Source organism: Passer domesticus, chromosome 19, assembly GCF_036417665.1.
Source record: "Passer domesticus isolate bPasDom1 chromosome 19, bPasDom1.hap1, whole genome shotgun sequence".
NCBI classification, from domain to species: domain Eukaryota; kingdom Metazoa; phylum Chordata; class Aves; order Passeriformes; family Passeridae; genus Passer; species Passer domesticus.
This window is the reverse complement of record NC_087492.1, coordinates 5,093,922-5,117,012: the sequence shown is the minus strand read 5'-3', so window position 1 is coordinate 5,117,012 and position 23,091 is coordinate 5,093,922. Positions and strand designations below refer to the sequence as shown.

Below are 23,091 nucleotides of genomic sequence, written 5' to 3'. Positions count from 1 at the left end.
GCCTGCTAAAGTCATTTCCCTGCGCCTGGCTCTGCTTGGGGACATCATCCCAGCCCTGGAATCTCCCTGCTCCCGGAATCTCCCTGCTCCTGCTCTGCCAAGCGCCGGCCTTCAGCCTCACAAAGGCAATCCGGGAATCCAAGCTCCCGTCATTGCTGCGGGGCAGGGCTGGCAGCGAGGAGGTGTTTCCCAGGGGAAACCATCCCCGGGGATATCCCGGTCCCTTGTGGTGGGGATGAGCCAGGAATGCAGCAGGGAGGATGGGGCAGCGGGCACCAGCTGAAGGAATATCAAATATTCACGTTGTAAGTCCGAATTTACATCAAACCCTTTATTTTTTTCTTTCTACACACAATTCTTGATAATCACCCTGCATGAAGCAGGGAAAGAATTTATGGTGAAGCAGCTCAGTTTAAATAGAATGAAATGGGGTCAATCTGAACCTAAATTTGTGGATTTTTTGACCCTGCTGCTGCTCAGAGAAACCCCCAAGTGTCCACACCAGGCTGAGCTAACGTGTCTTTTTCTGCACTTTCTGACCCCATTTTTTTGTTTCATAGCTCCCAGTCCTCGCTCATGCAAAACTCCAAATGCTGGCACCTGGAAAGAGCCAGGAGCTGATTCTTTTCTCACTTCTCCTGGGTTTTCCAGATGGTTTTCCTTAGCTCCAGCCCATTCTTTTCTTTGCCACTTGTCCTTTCTGCTGGTGACACCTGGGACTCAGCCTGAACTCTTTCACTCTCTGATGTGAAGTCATTAGAAATCACCTTGAAAACAGCAGGAAAATTAATTGTTTGGGACAGCTTTTGGGATGTGGAGGCTCTGTGAGGCTGTGGCAGATTTAACCCCTGGTTACCTGAGAGCTGGATGTTCTCCATGGCATTTGGCATCCAGAGCAGAGGCCTGTTAGAACAGAAGGTGTTTGGATTTAGTGATGAATTTACAGTGGTTGAGCAGCCTTATTTTGATGGCAGGAATGATCTTTTAGCATCCCACTCCTGATTTCATCGGGGGCACAAAACATTTCTGTCCTGCAGGAATGCTGGGTGCTGGGCTTTCATGTTGGCAGTGCCTGCTTGCATTGCTTTACAAAGGAAAAAAATAATTTAAAAATGAATTTTAATGGTGGGAGAAGCCCTTTGGAGAACAGAAAGGGAATGTTTGTGGCTGGAAATCCTCCTCTGCTGTGGCAGCTGGTGGGCGAGGGAGAGAAGTTGGAGCTCCTGCAACAAATATTCCCTTCAGAGCATCCAGCACAAACCCAGGAGGTGGGAGGAGGCTGGAGCAGGGACTCCTGGCCATTAAAATCCCATTTCTGTGTGTGTGTGTGCTGGAGCTGCTGCAGGAGAGCAGGAATGTGGGAGCTGGATGTGTGTGGGTGATCCCTTCTCCCTGTGCCGTGGGATGCCATTCCATGGACATTCCACAGCTGTCCCAGGGGACAGAGGATGCCCCAAAATGCCCAGAACTCACTGGTTTGGGGTAGTGGTGAAGTTTTCCACCTTTTGCAGTGGAAAGCAGGCAATTCCCAAACCTGTCTGCTGTGTCCAGCGTGGCCTGAGGCTCTGGGGGTGGAGAAAAGCAAAGCTCTGGTTCCTGGTGGCCTTTCAGGTTGGGATGCTCAGCCCAGGCTCAGAGGCACTCTCTAATAAATGTCTTAATGTGATGGGAAGGCCACACAGAAATGAGCTAAGATTTTTGGGAGAGAGAGTGGAAAACCTTTGGGAGACACCTTTGGTTTGGTGGAGTTCACACAGGGCTCAGCCAGCTTAATAAATTGGGAATATTTTCTGTGCTTTGGCAGAAATGTTTGGGAATTTGTGGTGCTGAAGAGCAGGAGGGGGCTCTGGGATTTGGCTTTTCCCCACACAGCAAATGAGGAACTTTGATGGGGTTCAGGGCACACAGAGAGGAAAAAAAAGGAACTTTTTGAGGTACCAATAAGGAGTTGGGAGAACAAGTTGGATGTAATTTTATCCCAGGAATGCCCTTTTCATCACCTCTGTCCTCCCCACCTCGCTCTCCTCCATGGCCATGGGGCATTTCCTCCATCTGCCCAGTTTGGATTTTTATAGCTACTCAAGATGGGCCTTTTCTCTTTCTCTTATGCTGGGCTGGGAACAAGCCCTGATGTGCCCTGTCAGTTGTCCTGTTCCCTCCTCCCCACGCTGCTCTGGCTGCTGCCCCTTGAGTTTATTCCCTTTGGCACGTGCCTGCTGTGTCTGTGCTCTCTCATGGGCTGGGTGACTTCCACGCTGCTCCTTTGCTTTGTGGAAAATCCATTTTCCAAGATATCTGAACAGGAGCAGCATTTGGGGCTGGTGCTTTGCACGTGCCTGGCTGGGATTTGGGATTTTTTGTGGAACCCCAAGGGATTGGAGTGGGGTGGGCAGGTTAAACCTGGGGTTAAATGTGCCCAAGCTGCTTCCCAGAAAAAAAGGGAAAATCTCAACCCTCTGAAGCTGGGATGCAGCTCCCTGGAGCTCTTTGTTATGTAGAAATTCCAATTAATATTCTCAAAAATGCTGTTTAATGTGCAAACATCTCCTCTGGCAACCCCAGGGTTTTGTGACCATGCAAAAACCTTGCTGAAATGTTTTGTCCTGGTGGGAATGGGGTGTGATGTTGGAGGGGAGAGGAGGAACAGGCCAGCAATCATCCAGCACAGGCTGAGTGGGAAGAAGGGAAGGATTCCATCCAGCTGGAGATGGATTTCTTGAATGAGAGAGGAATAAAGAAAAAAAAAGAAAGCTATGTCATTTAAAAGTCGATAATGTACAGCACTAAGAGGCTTTGGTGTTAAATAATTCTCTTTTCAGGCTAGTGGGGTATAAATTCAGGGTGTCGGGGTGCCCCTGCTTTGCACTTTATCCCTGGGTTGGGGAGGGGGTGTCGGGCAGGGAGGGATGGATGTGACAGTGCCCAGGGATGTCCTGAGCTGCTCCCAGCTCAGCAGCCCGGCTGTGCCAATGCTACAGCAAAGCAGAGGCTGAAAACCAACCCAAGGAATTCCTTTCCCACCCAGTTCTCCCCTGGATGATGCTGAAGGGCCCAAAAGCAGAGAGAATTCAGGACATTAAACCCCACAGTGCAGGCTCCAGGGGCTTGGAAGGGAAATGCTGTGATGCTTCTGTTGAGTTTAAAGAGTCAGAGACTTTTGGCAGGATGAAAGCAGGGCTAAGCTGTGAACAGATGAAATGCTGGTGTGGGGGGAAGGTGGAATGCTGCAAATCTGGGGGAGTAAAGATCTGTGAGGGCTGTGGTTGAGAAATTATTCTGCAACAACGTGTGGCTTGTGGCAATTAAAGGAGCTGCCACCATCATGGGATCATTAAGGCTGGAAAAACCTTCTGAGATCAAGTCCACCACAAAGCCAAGAACACATCTCCACATCTTTTAAATGCCTCCAGGTATCCTTTAAATAACTTTAAAGGATAAAGGGAGTTATTGTTGATGATATTCTGGGAAAATCAGATTTTTCCTGTGCCTGTTGCAGTGGAAGATGTAGGATCTGCCCCCTGCTTCCTGGAACAACTGAGCAAACCACACCAAGCAGGTGCTGAAATCACTCCGTGCCACTGCTTGGCCAGCAGACCAGCAGGTTTGGGTGGAACTGAGTTCTGTTTGCAGCTGAGTTTGGCTGGGGGAGAGGTTATCCCTGCCCTGGAGAGGCTGCAGCTCCTGGCACACCTTGCCCAGCCAGGAGCTGCCATTAACCAAGAGCTGCATCTGAAGCTGAGCTGTGAATAATTGATGGCCACTGAAATGCCAGCCGGGTTGGTGGCACAGGGCTGGCACATCCAGGGGGGACTTCAGGTTTTCCACTGGCTCAGTGTGCAAAATGAGCCTTCCCTGCTCCTTGCCCCAGAATTGAAAACAATTGACCCAAACTGCAAACACCATTCCCCCCACACGGATGAATACTGACCCTGACAAAATCTCAAATTGCTTTTGCTGCTCCTGTCAGCCACAAATGCTGCAAAATAAAGCAGAAACAACCTGAGGCTGGGCTGGGGTGATTTAGAGCAGCAGGACACTCCTCCCCACTGGCTTTTCCCTCTCACTTTTGCTGCAGCCTTATAAACCTCAGGTTTTTAAGGCACTACCTGGGATTTAAAATTTTGATTTCTAGCCACCCTCATCCTCCTCTTTGCTCTCTCCTCCTGCAGCTGAATCAAGGAATAATGGTGGATTTCCTCCCCTCCCACCTCCTTGCACTGGGTGCTTGTGCCTCCTTAAATGTGTTTTTAGTTCAGTGCTTAATTAGAAAAGGCCTTTGATGGTGAAAAGTGTGGGGTTTTAATTTATTTTTTTGGTAATAATTGCTCCTCTGCTCCTGGGCAGAGTGGAAATGAGCTTTTCCATGGACACATGGCGGGGATTATTTAAATCCATCCCCACCACTCGGGCTGGGAACCAGCCGGTAGAAATTGTTATTAAACGAGGGAATCAGCTGGGAAAATAATTCATCCCCCTGCTTGGAAGTGGTCCAGACACTCTGTGATGATTTGTTTTGTCTCAAAACAGACACTGACTCCTTTTTTTGGGTGGTGAGGGGCATTTTGGGGCCTGGATGCTGCTCCATGGGGGAAAGGCATGGAGCCCATTTAATCCCCAGCCAGCCCAGCCTGGCTGTCACCCCGGGCTATATTTCCCAATTAAAACCATCAAGCTCGATGATGAAGCTTTGATAGGCACTCTTTACATTTATTTTATTTCCCCAGCCCTTTCAGGCGGTGAATGGAGGTGTTTAGTGAGCTCATCCATCACTTTAACTCGGTGAATTCCCACCTCCCACTGCTGCTGCTGCTGCTCTCTTTGACTGGAAATAACGCTTTAAAATAACGCTGCAAATGGGGACGGCGACAGCGGGGGGCTGTGGCATCACCAGGGGCTTCTGTCTGTCCCTGAGAGTCCCCACGGGTGGCACAGACTGGGCTCACCCCCTTCCACTCCGACCCTTCATCCTCACACACCCCTTGGCTCCTGGGAGACGGGGTGGAAATAAAAAATAAAAAAAAAACCCTCTGGAGCATCTGAAGCACAGAAGGTTCTTTTGCATCTCAAAAGGGGATTTTGGCACCTCCAGGAAAATGTCCAAAGCCCCTGGACACATTCAAGTTTTTCCAGGCCTTGCCAGGCTGTGTTTTGACACATCCCAGTGTCAGAGGAGCCCCAAGGCTGATCCCTTTTGTCCAGCCCAGGGTGGCAATATGTTCTTGCAGGTGTTTTACTCTCCCCTGATCCAGGATTAGCGCCAGCCTGGGGAGCTGGGGGGTTTTTCCTGGCTGAATCCACCCTCTTGTGCTGCAGTCACTCCTCTGGTGCCCTGGGGAGTGAGGATTATCCCTGGCAGCTCCTGGCCTGGCAGAAATGCCCATCTGGAGCCAGTCCTCTCCTGCCTTCCCTGCTTTCATCAGCTGCTGGCCCCTCCAGTGGGGCTCGTTATCCCAAAGATGCTGAGCTGGACATTTGGGGTTAAAAAACAACAAAAAAAAAAAACCATGTGTTGACATAATAATATGGACATACTATGTACAAATCACTCTGGAGGATTTGTTGTTGGGCTGATCTCTGCAGCAGCCAGCTCAGAGCACAGTGACACAAACCCTCGTCACTGGTGGGTGCAGAGAGCAGAGAAAAAGGCAAAATATCTGCGTTTGGAGGTTGGAGCAGGGAAGCCAAACAGGCAGCCAGGGAAAATCCAGGGAAGGTTTTTTGTGGTTTTCCTGCCTGTCCAGCAGAATTTGCCGTGCCTGGGGATGGGGGAGCTGGGCAGTGTTTGGCTGCTTGGAGCACAGGATCACATCCCTGCTCTGCCCCAGCAGCCAGCCCCAGCTCTGCTCCCTGCTCTCTTTGCATCTTTGGGGGCAGCTGGAGGCTGCAGTCCCCCCATCAGCAGGGAAATAACCTGCCAAAAGCAATGCAGTGAGTGCTGGGGGAAGAGGGAGTTTGCTTTGGGCAGCTCAAGCTGTTCTCCTTGCCTGGATTTTTCCCTTTGTTTGGCTTTGCGGGAATGGCTGCAGCCACCCTGGGCTCAGGGAAGGGGATTTAAAATGAAATAACTGCACCAAAAACTCTGCCCAGCAGGAAAAGCACCCCACAGGGTGCCAGAAATTCAATTTCAGCCTCTGCTGCAGGGACAAAGGAGAGGAGTGCTGAGAAATCCTCTCATTGGAACAGAAGGTGAAAAAGGCACCCAAAAAAATCCCTTTTTCTTTTGAAGCAGTGGGCCAGGTTGTATCCTGTTACTCCTCACTGGAGGGCAGCTGAGGGGACAATGGTGGCAGTGTTCTGCTGGGCTGAGGGGGACCCAGTGTTTGGTGTTAATGTGAAGCAGATGCACCCCGGGGTTGGAATTCCCAGCAGCAGAGCTCCTTCTCCTGAGTGCCAGGGACCCCAGGCCAGCCCCTGGGGGCAGCGTGGGCCCTGCAGGGAGCCAGGGTGGCCACAGGAGCAGGGTTTGCTTGGCCACCTGAACACCTGGGTGTTGAAAACCTGGTGAAACAAAGCTTTTTTGGCTCGATAGATGTACAAATCCTGATTAAAAGCTGGCCAAACGTCAGGTGAGAGGTTCTTGGCTGCCTCACTGTGCCCATCTCCTCTTCCTTTGGCTGCTGCAGCCCCTCCAGCACAAATCCCTGGATGTTCCTCAGGATGTTCTGTGCTCTGGGGGGGCTTCCTGACCCTCTGGATGTGGCTGGAGGCCACCAGCCCCACATGGGACATCCCAGACCCATCCCATGGTCCCTGTGCCCCCAAACCAGCTGTGCCCAGGGTCAGGAGCTGGAGTTTCCCTGTGCTCCATCCCTGAATGTGGCAGGAGCTGTGCTGGGCTTCACTTTGGGCCCCAGAGCTGTTGGGATTTTGGTGGGAAGGGCAGGATTGGCTGGGAATAGGGTCCTGCCAAGGATTTTTTGGGGAAAAGGGAAAAATAGGGGGTGATGGCAGCTCCTGGCTCTGGAAAAAATCCCTTCCAAGGAGGGAGGGGGACGAGCAGGACCCTGGGAGCCGGGCTGGCGGCTGCCTCTGCTGCTCTGGCTCTCATCAGAGCAGGGGGGACCTCAGCCTGCCTAAACTCTTCCAAATGTGATCTGTGCTCCAATAAAATAAACATTTTAGGGAAAGCCAAGCCCCAGGCACACATTTTGGCAGCTGATCACTCCCTAATTGCAGGAAGAGCAGTTGGGAGAGGGTTTTTGTTTTTTTTTTTTTTTGTTTCTGATGAGAAAACTGGGCTGGAGGATCAGAGTTGAAATTTCTCTCCCCACATCTCCCCACACCCAAAAATCCTGGGGTTTTCCCCTTTGTGTGAATGGAATTCAACTTATTTCAAGGACCAGGAAACACAAAGAGCCTCTGCTAAGTGTGAACCTCAAACCCTCAGCGAGGGCCTGGATAAAGGGAGTTCTCCACAATTTTTCCTGCTTTTTTTTTGTTGTTGTTTGCCAACACCAGGGGCAGATTTGAGGGCTGGGAGAGGATTTTGGTGAATTGGAGCCATTGCCTCTCAAGCCTGGCTGTTCCTGGGTGTTTCCCCCATCCCAAAACTCCCCAGGCTCTGGAATGGGATGGAGATAATTAACACCAGCCCTAATTTCCATCGACGTGGCAAAGCCCAGTTTGTGGTGAGGGGACAGAGCAGGAGCAGCCACACTCTCCCCTCACTTTTGGGGTCACATCCAGCCTGTTAACGGGGTCCTTCCTTCCAAAAATCAAAGAAAGCACCAACAAAACCAAAGGGAGAGGCTGGAATTGTGGATTTTAGGGCAATCTCCATCCTGCTTTTCCAGAAAAGTGCTGGAGTCCTGGCCAGCACTGCTGTTCTCCATCACATCCCTCTCCCTTTTCTTTTTCCTCCTCTTCCACTTTTTTTACCCGTGTTGGCAGCCAGTTGGGTGTTTTTATGAGCAAATTTTTAGGAATTTCTTTTCCTGGGGCCTCTTCCCTTTGGACACTGAGGGCTGCAAATGGATTTAAAGGTTCTTTTCCTAACCAGCCCTGCTTCCTCTCTCCCTAGTGGGGAGTTGCTCATGTAAATCCAACAGGATTTGGGTGCTTTTGTATCTACCCAATCATAAAAGTCAATTTCCAAGAGCTTTTATAGCCTTTTTTTCCCCTCCTGTGCTAGAATCTGAAGAAAATGCTGTTTGTTTTATGGCAAACTCTCATTTATTGTAACACAAATCCTTATTTTGGGCCAATTCTCTTCCAGGGAGTCATTTCCAGAAGCCAGGAGCCCAACATGTTTTCCTTTGAATTGCTGATTGTTTTTCTCTGGGCATTTGTGCAAATTGCCTCTCCTGCAGAATCCAGGTTCTGTCAGCTGCAGCTCCTTATTCCACTGGAGTAGAGATTGCTGGGAAAATCCCAACAATTTCTGTATAAAAACAGAGGTTTGGGAGCAAATTATATCGTTGGGAGGGTGATATAAATACATTTTATTTTGGGGAGGATGGGATAGGAAAATGGAGCCCTCCAACAGCAGATTTACTTCCCCCCCCCCTAAATTAAATAGAGTTATAATTATAGCAAAGCATTTTGATTGCTCCCAAGTGCTTATTTTTAGCATTTTGTTTAGCAGGAAATAAAAACAATTTGAGGGGGGGAAATGATGGTTCTGAAACAGAGCAAGGACCTTTCCCTTCCCTCCCCATCCCGAGGCAGGCTCCTGGAGCAGGAGCTGCATGCAAATGAGCTGCTAATTGCTCCTGCTCCTCAATTTCAGTTAGTCCAGAGCAAAATTTTTATTTATTTATTTTTAAACGCTACCATGACTTTGGATGTTCTCAGCCACAGCAGTGCCCTGTCCACTTGGGACCTCCCACAACCTCTTTGATCTCAGGGGTATCCCATGGCTGGAGGTTAATTTGAGCTCCTTTTGTCCCCTAAGAATTCAGTCCTTCAGCATCAGGAGGTGTCCTCAGACCCTGCATTAAGAGGGGTGAAAAAAGAGCATTTCATTCTCATTTCTGTTTCATTCATACTCATTATATGGATATATTTTATCTATATATAAAATATAAAGTAATACAGGATATTCAATACACAATGTGTTAGTATCTGAGTCACATTCCCTCTTTCAGCTAAATAATTGTATTTATTTGTCTTGATTCCTCCTCTGAGGGTGGGGATTCTCAACCCTTTACTCAAAATGATCACTGAATTTGCAGCATTTGTATTCCTTCCTTTCCCAAATCTCTACTCCAGGGTTTGACTGCCATCATTTGGAGCAGGCATTTTGAAAAAGACTTTAATACTGATCCTTGCTACCACCATTATTTCAGGACAAATCTTTTATCTCAGGATTTTACCTTTTTTTGTTGTGTTGGATTTTTTTTGACTGACTCATTACATCCAGTAATGTTTCACTGACATTTTTATAAATAGTTTTCTCACCAGGTGTCTGTACAAATTTCTTGCTGTAATTCCTCAGTCTCTGGGGCTGCCTCTTCATTTTCCCTGAGCTGTTCCTTAGCAAAGAATTGGGCTGAACATCCCAATTTTCCTTCAGAACACGACACAAGTCACGATTTGTGCAGCGCTTGAGAGCAGTGCCATGAATTTAAACCAGGAGGAAACCCCTTTCTTCTCCTTCCCTTTGATCTAAACATCAATATTGCTGTTTATGACAACATTTTCTGATCTGCTTCCATGGCAGAGAGCTTTTAGCTCAGCGTGAGCGTGGATAAATCAGCATCCTGCCAGTGTGTGAGCCTAGTGAAGGGCTCTCTTCCCAATCCTGGTGTTATACTGGGCAAAACCCCAGCTGGGGGGGAGAAAAAATCAGTGTTTCCCCTATGGAACAGCCTTGTAAAATGTGAGGATGAAACCAAGTGGGTGTAACTGATCCCCCACTCAAGCTCAGAGGGATTTGTTTAATGGGTAAGATTTTCCTCCTGAGGTTTGGGGCCAACTTTTCTGGCAGGGCTGGGAGCTTTTCCAGCTGTTTGTTAACATAAATATCCCCCTTATTTCCACTTAGTTCTGGCTCAGAGTAGCCACGGGACTGGTTGGATGAAATCCTGTTTGGTTCCCCAGGGACAGGAGGGCAAAGCCTCCCCCAGGACCAGCCCAGGGCTGCTCTGACCTGGGGGTTCAGGAGATCTTTGTGCAGGGTGAAAAGGCAGCTTGTACAAGGGAATCAATCTGTTCCACTGGGGATCAGCTAAATCCCTCTCAGGGGGAAAGGACAGAACCCCAGGAGAAATCCCCTTTTCCTGCCTGGCAGAAATCCTATACACACTTCAAGAGAAAGAACAAATGTGCAGCAACACTGAAAACAGGAAAATAAAAAAGAGCTGTCCTGAAGCTGTCCCCATTCCCCCTTTGTTATCTCCTTAACTTTGCTTATTTAAAGCCACACCAGACATCCCACAGGAAAAAATGGATAAAACCAGGATCAAGCCCTGGATGTGTTTTAGCCGTGCTGTTAAATGGTTGTCACTGATTCCCTGGGGTACCCTGTGCTTTATTTGGGGGTGAGATGCTGCTTTGGTGCTCAAAGACTGCAAGACAAGAGGAATTTGGGGTTTTTTTGGTGGGTAAAACTTGTTACTGAGGCATCCCCTTGATCCCACATGGGGCTGCTCCCAGAAAATGTTGTGGCTGTAGTTGTAGAAGCAGCTGCCAGCACCAAATTACAGCTCTGGATGTGGAGTAGCTCTGGGTTTAACTGGCACACAACTCATGGGCGTGGATTTTTGGGGTAAAGCTCCCATTTTCCCCCTTCTTTGGAATCTCTGGGCAGTCATCCCTCGGGGGGAGCTTGGAAAAAACACTCCCAGAGGATGCAGAGCAGCAGCATCACAGAATTCTCCACAGCTTCACATTCCTTGGCCACCTTGGGAGACACCAGAGGCCACCAAGCTGACACAGCAGTCACAGGGCTCCTTCCACCTCCTCAGGAACCCAGGATAATTCATGAACAAAACACCCTCAGCACCTGGTTTGCCAGCAGGGCTTTGCTGGAGATAAATTGACCTGTGAAACTCCAGCCTAGCTCGTGCTCATAAATCTCTGAGATTGTGAGAATTCATGTATTTTTCTGAGGGTTTCTTGTAGGGTCATCTCCTCTGTGGTGAGGCTGAGGAGAGACAGGTCTCACTCACTGGCAGTGGGATCAAACCACCCTGCAGGTGCCTGTTCTTCCTTTGCTAAGCTTGGGGTCTCAGTTTCCCACCTGTGCAGCTGAGAGGACAAAAAACCTGAACTGCTGCTGCTCAAAGAGCTTCCTAGTGGGAAATGTCACACAGCAAGTCCTGCCTGTCTGATCAAGGGCATCCTCACCCTTAAAACCAGCAGGAAAGGCTCTGAAAAGCCAGGATAACCTCTTTAACCCAGGGGTGATAAAAATGAACTTGGCACTCCTGAAGGATGGGGTTTGAGTGTGAGTTTGAATGAAACAGCCTTGGAATGTCTCAGTGACCCCCAGCAGCACAGACACCCTAGAGAAGAGCTGCTGGATGTCCTCTGACCCTTCTCCTGACCCACAGATGGGGCAGCTGAGAGGTGTTTTAAAAACTTTTATTCCATTTTCAGTCTGATGAGAAGGGTGAGACAATACAAGTGTTATAATTCACACCATCACAATCAGAAGCTAACTATTTTTTAATTACAATACATTATAAGTGTTTCTTGTATCTGCTTTTTGCCACACCATGCCTTAAAGCCAATCATCTAAAACTACCCCTCGTGGGTGCCACTACAATGCATCTTTCACAGTTCTGTTTCTCCAAAGTATCCAGTCTGATTTGCAAGGCCATCTTTTGAAACTTGTTTCTACTTCTAGTTCTCTCTCAACAATGTCTGTCCTCTTCCATGGCATTCCTAAGTCAGCATTTCTTATCTCAAGGTTTGCACACAGATGCACACTGTGTGAGCCTTCAGCCAGCCCTGGGAACTCCCTACAAACCCATTTCCCACAGTCCCATCAATCCCAGCTGAAATCCTCCACAAAACCTCTCCAAAACTCCTTGCTGGACAATGCCTTTTTCCTGCCCCAGAGATGGGGCAACTGAGAGGTGTTTTGAAAACTTTTGTTCCATTTTTAGTTTCATGAGAAGGGTGAGACAATAAAGATGTTATAATTCATGCTATCACAACTAGAAGCCAACTGTTTTCTAATTATAATATTTTATATAACTTTCTACAAATCCATTTCCCACAACTCCTGTCCTTGCCTGTGGGTTCTCTGTATTTCTTTTCTACCTCTCTCAAGGTCTGGGTTGAGGGCACTTGAGGTAGTGTTTCATGTAGGGACTCAGGTGTTTATTATTTCCTATCAGTGAAGCAGCCTCACAGCCATGAGTTCTGCAGCCTTTCATGAGCAAGGCACAAAATGACCAACAATCTCTTGTTACAAGGTCTTTTAAGACTAAACTATCCAGTTAAGAACTGACACCTGGATTATTTCCCTTTTAACCCAATGACTGATCCCTGGAAGCCTGCAGTGCCCAATTACAAAACTCATGAAGAAGAAGGAAGAAGGGCGTAAAGAACAACCTGCCTCCACCCTAAAACCTCCATCTTGCCTCATAGTTATTTCTATATTCTAAAACCCCAAACACTAAGTTTTCCACCTGTGATACTACACACTCCTAACCAACTCCACACATGAAATCCCAGTGCTGTCAATCAGTTTTGGAAGCCTCCTCCCCAGCCTCAGGTCACTTGCAGTGTTCCCTGTGCCTCTCAGCACAGAAAGCTGAAAACTCTCAGCATCCAGTGTAGGAGTGATGGGGGTGGGACAGTCACAGGGCTGAAAAATCACCAACACCAAAATGGTTTGAAGAATGGATGTGGCACCAGGGTGAGGGGACAGCTCTGAGCGTGGAACCTGGGGTTTATTGCCAAGGCTGGGGGCAGGGCCCTGCTGGGAGCTGCAGCCACAGCTCGGAGCAGGCTCCGAGGAGGGAGAGAGGGAAAGAGAGTGGTGGAGAGAAAGAAAGAGCGAGAAGGAAGGAAGGAAGGAAGGAAGGAATTCCAGAAGGAAGGAAGGAAGGAAGGAATTCCAGAAGGAAGGAAGGAAGGAAGGAATTCCGGAAGGAAGGAATTCCGGAAGGAAGGAATTCCGGAAGGAAGGAAGGAAGGAAGGAAGGAAGGAAGGAAGGAAGGAAGGAAGGAAGGAAGGAAGGAAGGAAGGAAGGAAGGAAGGAAGGAAGGAAGGAAGGAAGGAAGGAAGGAAGGAAGGAAGGAAGGAAGGAAGGAAGGAAGGAAGGAAGGAAGGAAGGAAGGAAGGAAGGAAGGAAGGAAGGAAGGAAGGAAGGAAGGAAGGAAGGAAGGAAGGAAGGAAGGAAGGAAGGAAGGAAGGAAGGAAGGAAGGAAGGAAGGAAGGAAGGAGAAAAGAAAAAGTGTGGTGAAGAGGATGAGAGAGAGCAAAAGAGTAAAAGAGAGAGGACAAGAGAGTAAAAGACAGAGAAGTTCCCGTTACAATACTGTAAATCTTCTTCTGTGCTGAATATTCTAATTCTCACTAACCAGTCTAATACAAGATACTAATCCTGTATCATTTACATACAGCCTGTAGGAATCATTACATTACCATACTGTGTTACATTTTAAACCCTAAAAGCTGCTCTTTGTACCCCTTCTGCCCAGCTAGTAGGGCCTGCTCTGACCCCTGGGCCTGTCTGCAGCAGTGGATATTGTTCCATCAAATGGGAATTACCTTCAGCAGCCATGCCATTGCTTTCCAGTTGTTCAGTGACTCAGGTATCCCAAAGCTTGCTTTCATTTCAGTCTCACTTACAGTTTCCATATTCAATATTCCATACTCCTGGCAGAATCTTTTGCCAGGCAATCATATTGATAAGGCTTTCCTGTTTCATCTTCCCCAACATCCAGCCTTCCAACACCTGCCCTCTCAGGCACTTGCCCCCAAACAGAGCCACCCCCCCATTAACCCCATCCTCCCCCCACAGCTTGAAGGCCGTGCTGATGGGGAAGCCCCAGGACAACACCGTGGACTTGTCAGGCATCCCCCTGACCCTGAAGGACGTGGAGAGGGTCACGTCCTACCTGGAGCACAGCTCGGAGCACATCGACACGGTGGAGCTGTGCTTCACGGAGCTGACGGACGAGGTGCTGCTGCAGCTGCTGCCCGCGCTCTGCGGGCTGCCCCGCCTCACCACGCTGGCCCTCAACGGCAACCGCCTCACCAAGGCCATCCTCAGGGACCTCACCGAGACCCTCAAGGACCCCAAGAAGTTCCCCAGCGTCACCTGGATCGATCTGGGTAACAACGTGGATATTTTCTCGCTGCCCCAGCCCTTCCTGGTCAGCCTGAAGAGGCGCTGCCCCAAGCAGGGGAACTTGCCGACCATCCTGGAGTTTGGGGAGGGGCAGCTCAGCGATCTGGAGGGGCAGGAGGGGCTGGGGGACAGCCAGGAGGAGCTGAGGGCTGCGCCAGGCCGGGCTGGCAGCACGGGCTGGGAGCAGACGGACAGAGAGGCTGGGGAGCTCCCTGGCCCGGAGCAAGGTGCTGCCACACCACAGACATGATGTCAGCCCTTGGCTGGGCACCTTGAGCAAGGATGACTTCAAGCCTCAGAGCTGGGGGGGTCTGTTCCCACTCCTGGGTGCTCCAGGAGTCCCAGCTGCTGCCTTCCCCCTGTGCCACGAACGTCAGTGATTTTCTTCTCGAAGAACACATAAAAGTGATCACGTAGAGTGTTTGTATTTTCTAACAGCTGGCCAGGTGTTTTGAAGCATTAGTGGTGTGCTGTGCTTTTGGCTCTCTCAGAAATGCATCTCCAACGGGCTGCAAAACCTCAGAAGGGCAAGGAAAGGGAGCAGGGAGGTGCCCAGGCTGGGCAGGGCAGGGCTCCCTTTCCTCAGTGCTGGGTCTCAGCTGCTCCCCACGTGGGATGGACAGACAGCAGCCACCCCAAAGGGACCTGCCTGGGATAAACCTTCAATCCTTCCCACTCCTGACTTCAGGAATCACTGGTGAGAGGCACGGCTGCTGAGACACAACAAAAACCTGCTCACACACCAAGCAGGGTGTTCCTCTCAGTACTGTGAGCCCAGCCCAGGGGGAGAGCTTTGTTTTCCTGGGGCAGGGTTAAATCCCAGCCTGCAGCGTGCCTGGACACCACCCTCACCTCCAGCCTTACCAAAACCAGGCTGGCACCTGTGCCTGCCCAGGATTTGTCCAGTAAAACCCAGTTTCCCAGCAGCTGTAAGAACTCCTGAGCTTTTGATGGAAGCATCTGACCCATTCTGGGTTCTGGGAGGGACACACAAATCCTGGAGTCAGGGCTCAGGAGCATCACTGACAAAAGAGACCACGGTACTGAAGGGTTAAAAAAGGTGAAACAAGCCTGGGGTTCATCCCCTCTGTCACTGCCACACAGCCAGCTGGGATTCAAAGCCCCAGAAAACCTTGGGCTCCCTTGGCCATGGCTGTTGCCCCCTGGACCAGAAGTGCTTTGCTCCTGAAAGGTTCCAGTTTTTTTCTAAGCCAGGGTTTATTTTCAGTGGGAAGTGGATCAGCCCAGAGCAGCAGTGCTGGAATGTGCACTTTGGCTCTTTGGAACCAGAATTTCATTGGATCCCAAAGCTGGGGGAGGGCAGGAAAGTGGGGAAAGCTTCCTCTCCTTGGTGTTCCACGGAGCAGAGCTAGCTCCCTTTGCAGAGGGAGCCTCTTGGCCCCAAGCCCTTCCCTGAGCAGCTCCAGCAGTGGCTCCAGCTTGGCTTTTTTTGGGTGCAAACAGATTTTTGGTCCCATGGCCTCTGTCCATTTTTCCAGAGGGGCTTCAGGCTGCCAGTGGTTGTTTGCCCTCCATTTGCAAGAAGGTACCTTAGAAAAAACTCTGCTACTTTTAATACATTTGGCAACAGTATGATTTGCATGTATCCAAGCCTTTTTTCCTTTTTTTTTTTTAATTCTAACTCTTTCCAACAGGCATGAAAAAACCAACTTTCCAGTGAATATGGAATATTTCTGTTTGAAATAAAGGAGCTATCCATAAACAAAATAAATGATAATGTTTAATAAAGACCCAGTGTTGAATTTTCCCTCTGTCCAGGTTGAATGCCCAGGAAAAAGCAGAGGACAAGGCAGTGCTGAGAGCTGCTGCTCTGGATGCTTCAGGAGGCTGAGAAATAAAGAGCTCAGCTTATGGGCTGGCTTTATCAGGGTGGGCATAAGGTGGACACAGAAGCATCATAAAAGAATCTTTAAAATATTGCCAAAATAAAATAATGTAGGAGAAAGGAGGGCTGAGAGTGGGGTAGTGCTCCACAGGGTGTTTATTATCTCCTGAAGGATAAAAGGCTGTTTATTGCAGCAGGGGCTCTGTCCCAGCACAAACCACGGGGGGTAAGGAGTTGGGGGAACTTTGGGGGATTTAATTCAGAACAAGATTTCTCTTTGCAGAAAAAAAGGAAAAAGAAATGCAGCAATTCCTTCTTTCCACCCAGGTACCTCAGTGCTGGGCTCTGCTCCTCGTGCACAGCTCAAGCCCCTCTGCCTGTTTAAATTATTTCAATCACAAGCTCCTTGCTGCAAGGTTTTTATTCCCTGCTAAGTATTTGCACAGGACCTGGGGCCTGAGGAGCTGCCTGGACCCCCCAGATCACAAATTCACAAACCAGAGGCACTTTGCACTTAGAGCAAGCTCTGCATCCTTTATTCCTGCCTTGCTCCATTCCCTCACAGACAAAAACCACCCAGGAGCTGCTCCTGCCACATTTCCCTCCAGCTCAGCTTCCACCTGCTGGGAAACACATCAGCCATGGAGAAATAATTTCAGAATCTCCAAAGGGAGATCCCACAGCCTTTGCCCTGTGCAGGTGTGGCAGTGCTTGAGCCACCTCTGCTCCACTGGCACTGCCAATGTCCCTGTGCCCAGTGAGGATTCAGCCCTTCTGAGACAGAGAAAGAGCTGGAAAGGGATTTTTGTCAATACATCCGTGCATGCTGGAGGATGCACCAAATTACTTCCATGGAAAAAGGGAAAAAAAAAAGCAGAGCTGTTGTAGAGAGTTGGTTATAAAAGCTTTGGCTCATCAGTGCCTCCCTCACAGTGTGGATTAGCTCAATTATCCACTTAGTGCACTTCAGGATAATGATGATCCTGTGGGCTCAGCACAGAGTGGGGTTTGCTTGGGTTGTTTTTTTTTTTTTAGAGAAAGCAGAGTGAGAGCTTCCCTTCCCAGCTCATCAACATCAAAACAAGCTCAGGGCTCACTCCACATATAATCAATGTTCCCTGGGCTACTCTGGGCTGCTGCTTTGGGTCAGAAGCTTTTAACTGGCCTTACATGAAGGATTCAAGCACTGAAAATCGCTGCTGTTAGAATATTAAAACAGAATGAGGTCATTTCTTGTCCAGGAGAGGAGGAAAGGGCCACCATAAAATAAATAAAGCATAAAAATCCTCAGCCTGGCTTGGTTGGTTCTCTCCCCAGCAGCACCACAGCTCTGCCTGGGCATCAAGCAAACCAGTCTGGGGAGGAGATTGATGGCCTCAGCAAGAAAAATGTAATTGGAAATCATTCTGTGCAGATTGAGGAGCCCACAGCGAGGGGAATGGAAACAGCAGGCAGGGAATGGGGTGAGAGAGGGGTGAGAGGGCCATGAAGGGGCTGGTGCCACGCTCTGAGCTCCTGCCAGCTGGGTGAGCTGGGCAGGGTTTGCACCAGGGCTGGCTGTGTTTGAAGGTGGTGATTCATTTAAAATGAGAGTTCCTTTGCCAGAGGATGGTTGGGAGCAGGAAAGAGGCTGGGAAAAGTCACCTCCGAGCAGGGAGTGTGTGGGAGAGCAGAGGGAGACACAAAAATGCTGCTGGGGATGTCCAGAAGCACAAAATACTTAGGCCAAAAGCACTGCTGCTGCTCAGGGGCAGAAGTCAGCAAATGCCAACCCAAAACTGCCCAAACACCAACCCAACACAAAGGCTCCCCTGCTCCATTGGCTGGGATGTGCCATTGCCAAGGAAAGTAATTGACCTGATTAGCAGAATTCACAAATCAAAGCTTAGGGAAAAGGGGTAAAAACAACTGACCCAAGCTCTGCAGTGAAATGTTCCTTGGTGAGCAACAGATGAAATCTCCTCCAGACCTCTCTGGTACAAGGATGCCATCCTTGATCCCACTTTTCCTCCACTCCAAGGGCAGTGGGGTTTTTCTGTGCCTGGGGATGATTTCCACCAGCAGGCTGTGAGAGGAGAGGAGCTTCCAGCTCTATGAAATGTCTGTAACAGGAAATTCTGAAGGACAGAGCCATCCCTCACAGAGCTCTGACTGCCTCCAGCCAGGCTCCAGCCTCAGTTCCTAGGGAGGGCCCAGCTCCAGACAAACTAATATTAATATTAATTCATTATCATGAATAAATGGATGGAGATCCCCAGGCTGGACAGGGCTTGGAACAACCTGGATTAGTGGGAGGTGTCCCTGCCCCCAGCAGAATGCTGGAATGAAATGGGCTTTAATTCCCCTCCAACCCAAACCATCCTGGGATCTGTTTCTGTAAAATGTTAGCACAGGGTTTGTTCTCCAGGAGGAGCACAAGAGCTTTGCTCACTGCAGGAATCCTGGATCCCAAGCTGGCACTGAGGAAAGGTATTTGGGAATAAAGTGTCATTTCTGATGTGCCAGCTCCATCAGCCCATGGCCCAGTTACCCTGCAGGATGGGCAACTGGAGGTGCTTTGTTTGCATTCCCTTCTGGCAGTTCTGGGTGTGCATTTTTCATCCCCCCTTTTTTATCCCCCTATTTTTTATCCCTTTTTATGTCCCCTTGTAAATACACAGAGACACAGCTGGTTTTACCTCCAGCTCAGCTGATGGTTGTACATAAAACTGAAGGCCTGATTTAATAGAGTCAGAAAAGATGCAACCTGTTCACCACAGCCTTTAATTATGTGAGCAGTTTGCTGAGTTTTCTTGGCTCCTAATAGCTTATTGATCCTGTGGCTTCTGGGCCATCTTTTTTCTTTGCTGTTTTATTAACTCAGTCTGAGGAGAAAATAAACCTTGGGCTGGTTTGCATCCAGCAGGTTGGGATGAGCAATCCCAGCCTCCAGTGAGTGCACGTGGCAGCTCTCAGGGAGCTGTTATTGGAAGGACAAATAGACTGGAGGTTTACAAAAGAGGAGAGAAATATTAACATTTAATTCACTGGAGGTTTGGCCTGGGCATTTATCACTGGATTTTCAAGGTGTGTGATGTAAAACCACTTTATTCCTGGCTCTCGTGTCAGCTCTGTCCTTCTCCAGGGAAACCAGGGTTCCTCTGGCTCTGGGCAAGGCTTTGGGGAGGTGTTTTGTGGTCAGGATTTTGCAAGCAGCACTCACAAACATCCTAAACAACAACCTACATAATTAAAACCTCAAAGCATCTTACTACAGGCCCAAATTCCTGGAATAGACATTGAGTCAGGGATGGATGGAAAACTGTGGGATATTGGGCTGCAACAGATGTGGAAACCCAGCTGCATCACCCAGGAATGAGCTTCCCTTGGGCAGCTGCTCCTGGTCTGGCAACTCACTCAGGTAAGAGCTGCAATTCCAGCTCTTCCAGAAATGAAAACCAAGGCACTGAAGAATCAATCACACTCTGGTAGCTGCTGCCCCAGGGCTCTGGCTCCTGAGCCCACAGGATTCCACTGCTGGGGAGTTCTGCAAGTAGAGGGACAGGCAGAACATCCCAGAGGTGGACAGGCTCCAAACACACAGAATAAAAGGCCTCTCCTGGGGCTGTGTGCACTTACACATCACTTTCCAAGAGGAGAACTTCACCATTCCTTTTTTGTTGTTGTTTCATCTTCACTGTACCCACCTGCTTGTTAAATGATCGATTCCAAGGCTCAGGATTTTCCCAAGCTCTGCTTTCCTGCAGGCTCAGAGCTCCCCTCCACCACAGGCACAGAAACAGCAGAGCTGGAGGCTGAAATGCAAACATTGTCCTTTTTTTCTGTGCCAGCCCCCAAAATGGGCTGAACTCCCAGGGCAGGGGCAGCCACCAGCCCAGAGCTGTCCCCTCACCCTGGTGCCACATCCATTCTTCAAACCACTTTGGTGCTGGTGATTTTTCAGGCCTGTTCTCCTCCCTGAAACCCTTCTCTTGCCTCAGCTCCAGCCTCTGACCTGTTGCCAGGTGACACCACGTTGTTGCTGTCATCTCCAAAGACCTTCCTGAAGCACAAAAGCAGCACCTTTGAAATCCCTGCCCTTGATGCAGCCCCTGTTTTGCATTTCCAAACAGACACTGAAGCTTTATTTCACCTCCTGCAAGCACAGAGCATTTTCCTCCAAACACAGCAGCAAACAGGCTGCTGGGGAGGTGCCTGGATAGATTAAATTAATTAAATTCAAATGCAGCTACCTTGGTGCAGGGGCTCCCCATCACTGTGCATTTCACAGCTCCCACCTCACTCCCAGCTCTGAAACAATTCCATCATCTTCCCAGCAGGATTCCCTGGATTTCACTCAGCACAAAGAGTTTATTATTTACTGCCACGGATGAAAGGAATAGAATACCTGATTTGGCACAGTTCAGAGAATTGCTCTGTGCACTGGCTGAGCAGATCCTGTGCCTGCTCCCAGCAGGGCTCCCAGCTCCTGTCTGCAGCCAGGGGCTGTGCAGCACTGCAGCCTGCTGCAGGATTGTCAGATGGAGGCACAGATGTAAAACATTTCTGTTGGATATTTCAGCTGCTGCTGCTGCTCTGAGGGGCATTAAACAGCTCACAGATCTCAGCACCAGCACTGCTCTTGCTGTCTGATCAGGGCTGATAGCCAAATTACCATTGCTGCCACTATTATCTTGACTCAGATGTTTATTAATAAAGTTTCAGCTATCCAGGAAAATTTATTATTTTTTATTATGGCTGATAACCTCAGGCTTAGCTGGAAGTTTGTCTTTAATGTGCTGTTAAATCTCAAGCCTACTCCACTGCTCAGTGACAACAGCACCCAACAAACCCAAAGCCAACACTAACAAATCTTTAGGTGCAGTTTGCAAGTGCACAAAATACACAAAAAACCAAGAAAGTCAAACCTAGAGCAATTATCTGACAGGATCTGAGAAAGCAAGAGCAAGAAAGCAATCAAAAAATCTGGGAAATAAATCAAAATTATAAGGAAAACCAAGGAGAGCCCAGCAGAAAGCCAAAGGCAGCTTCAGAAACATCAATCATTATTTGTTTAGAGCTCGTGTTGCAGCTGGGCTGTGCAATGATTTTACCACAAACCATTACAAACAAAAACTGTTATGGAAAAAAATCCAAGTATTGACTTGCAAAAACTAACAGGAGTCTAACAAACAAAAGTCTTAATTATTGGAGATTAAACTTTTAACATCTCTATTTGATTGAAACAGCAGGGATTTGAAATCAGCCTCCACTGAGTGATTTTCTCCTTTGCATTTTGTTCAGGTTTCAGTTCCATGCAGGTGCTGGGCTGGGGGTGTTTATTGACTCAAAATCCACCTGGAGCAGGCACAGCCTGGCAGCTCCTGAGCTGCATGGGAGGGAAGGGTCATGAAGGGCAAATCATCCTTTATTTGTATCAAATAAAAATAAGTTTTAACTCTTTGGCTCCTCATCACACTCAGAGCAGGAACACTTTGGGGTGAGACCATGAACTGCAAGTGTGCACAGCATCAAAAGCTCATCAAATGAGCCTTTGCTGGCCCAACACTGAGACACATTAATTACCAACTAATTAAGAGTGACATTATCACTGTGTGTGGGATTCTCTACACAGTAATGAAAGTTGCAAATCTTATTAGAAACAGGGAAGGAATCAGCATTAAAACCGAGTTTCCCCAAGGAAGCACCTCCAAGGCTGCAGAAATCTTTTATTTCAAAAGCTCTGAGCTTGGCCACTGCCCCACCTTGTGGGCTCAAGTGTCAGGACAGACGTGACTGTGAATTAGAGCACAGGAGCAGAAAATGCTCAACGTGCTTTAAAAAAGCTCTCCTTGCATGGCCTAAATCAAGTCCCACCTGTTCAACCCTCACCACGTTCAGCAGTTCTAGGATCAGTTTATAACAGCAGGGCTGGAACTGATTTCAAGCGTAAAATTAAGGCACTAATGACACAAAGAGACAAAGAAGGGGAATGTTTGTCCTGGCAGAGCATTAAATGATGCATTAACCTTGTCCTTCCTCACAGGAACACTGAAATGTGCTCCAGCTCCGGCAGCACAAGGTCAGAGGGGTGCCAGGAACACCCTGAGCCTGACAAAGGCCAAAGTCCCCCTGGTTATTTTGATTTTTTGCTCTGAGAAGCTCAAGAGTTGCTGCCTGTGATATCTCAGAAATTGTAACAAAGCATTTGCCATCCTTTAGCTGGGAGAAAACAAACCTGTGATGCTTTTCTTGCAGCACACCAATGCTGGAAAACAGCAGCTCCTTTGAAATGAAGGAGAATTGGAAAATTGACAGCTCTTCCTCCTGCTCGGAGAGGAAAAGGAGTGAAGTGTCAATATTTAGGATTTCTTGCACTCTGAAAAGCTCACACACAGGATATCCCTTCCTCCCTTCTGATTAAGTAGCTGCAGCCCAAACTGCCTCAGCTGGAACAGCAGCCCCCAAGCCAAGAGAGCTCCTCTTTACATTGCCATTAATAGCTGGCATGTATTAATTACAGTAATTTATGGCTTTGCATGAGTGATTATGCTCATGCTGCTGCAGATGTGATTGCTTTACAATACCAATCAAGAAACGAGGATGATAACCAGCATTTATGTGAAATGGGAAGCTTGTGATTTCCAGAGAGGCAGCTCTGCCCCTGGGGATCCCTCTCCTCCTCCATTCCAGCCCCTCTCCAGCAGCTCCACTGCAGATTTTGGGGATAATCTCCATGTTTTCTCTCAAACACTGATTTCAGACGTGGCACTGCCATCTCTTATTGCTAAAAGCTGGCACTCAGCCATTCTTTCCTTTGCTGCATATTTTCTTCCTTTCTGCTTTAATCTTTTCATCTATTTTAGATTTATCCAGGGTTGTTGGCTGCTGTTGAGTGCCAAAGGGATTTCTGCCAACTGTTCTTTCTAAACCTTTAGAAAATCCAAAATAATTGTGTTTTAAAACCAGATTTTTGTCTGCTGTTTATTCCCCAACACTAAGTTTTAAGTGCTC

The 23,091-nt window shown here is 48.6% G+C and overlaps 1 protein-coding gene and 1 long non-coding RNA gene across 2 annotated transcripts in view; one reads left to right on the top strand and one right to left on the bottom strand.

Annotated features, from left to right (window-relative positions):
* The window catches only part of LOC135283797 (leucine-rich repeat-containing protein 75A-like), a 57,856-nt gene extending 41,853 nt beyond the window's left edge, over positions 1–16,003 (top strand). Inside the window, exon 4 of the mRNA XM_064394900.1 lies at positions 13,923–16,003. Within this exon, the coding sequence (XP_064250970.1) occupies positions 13,923–14,502 (580 nt within the window). The 3' untranslated portion in view covers positions 14,503–16,003. The remainder of the gene's footprint in view (positions 1–13,922) is intronic.
* LOC135283799 (uncharacterized) lies at positions 8,094–14,126 on the bottom strand. The gene is made up of 3 exons (XR_010349432.1): positions 14,020–14,126; positions 8,773–8,930; positions 8,094–8,380 (listed from the first exon to the last, which is right to left on the bottom strand). It is a non-coding gene; the product is annotated as an uncharacterized LOC135283799 (long non-coding RNA).
* Positions 16,004–23,091: the final 7,088 nt, after the last annotated feature.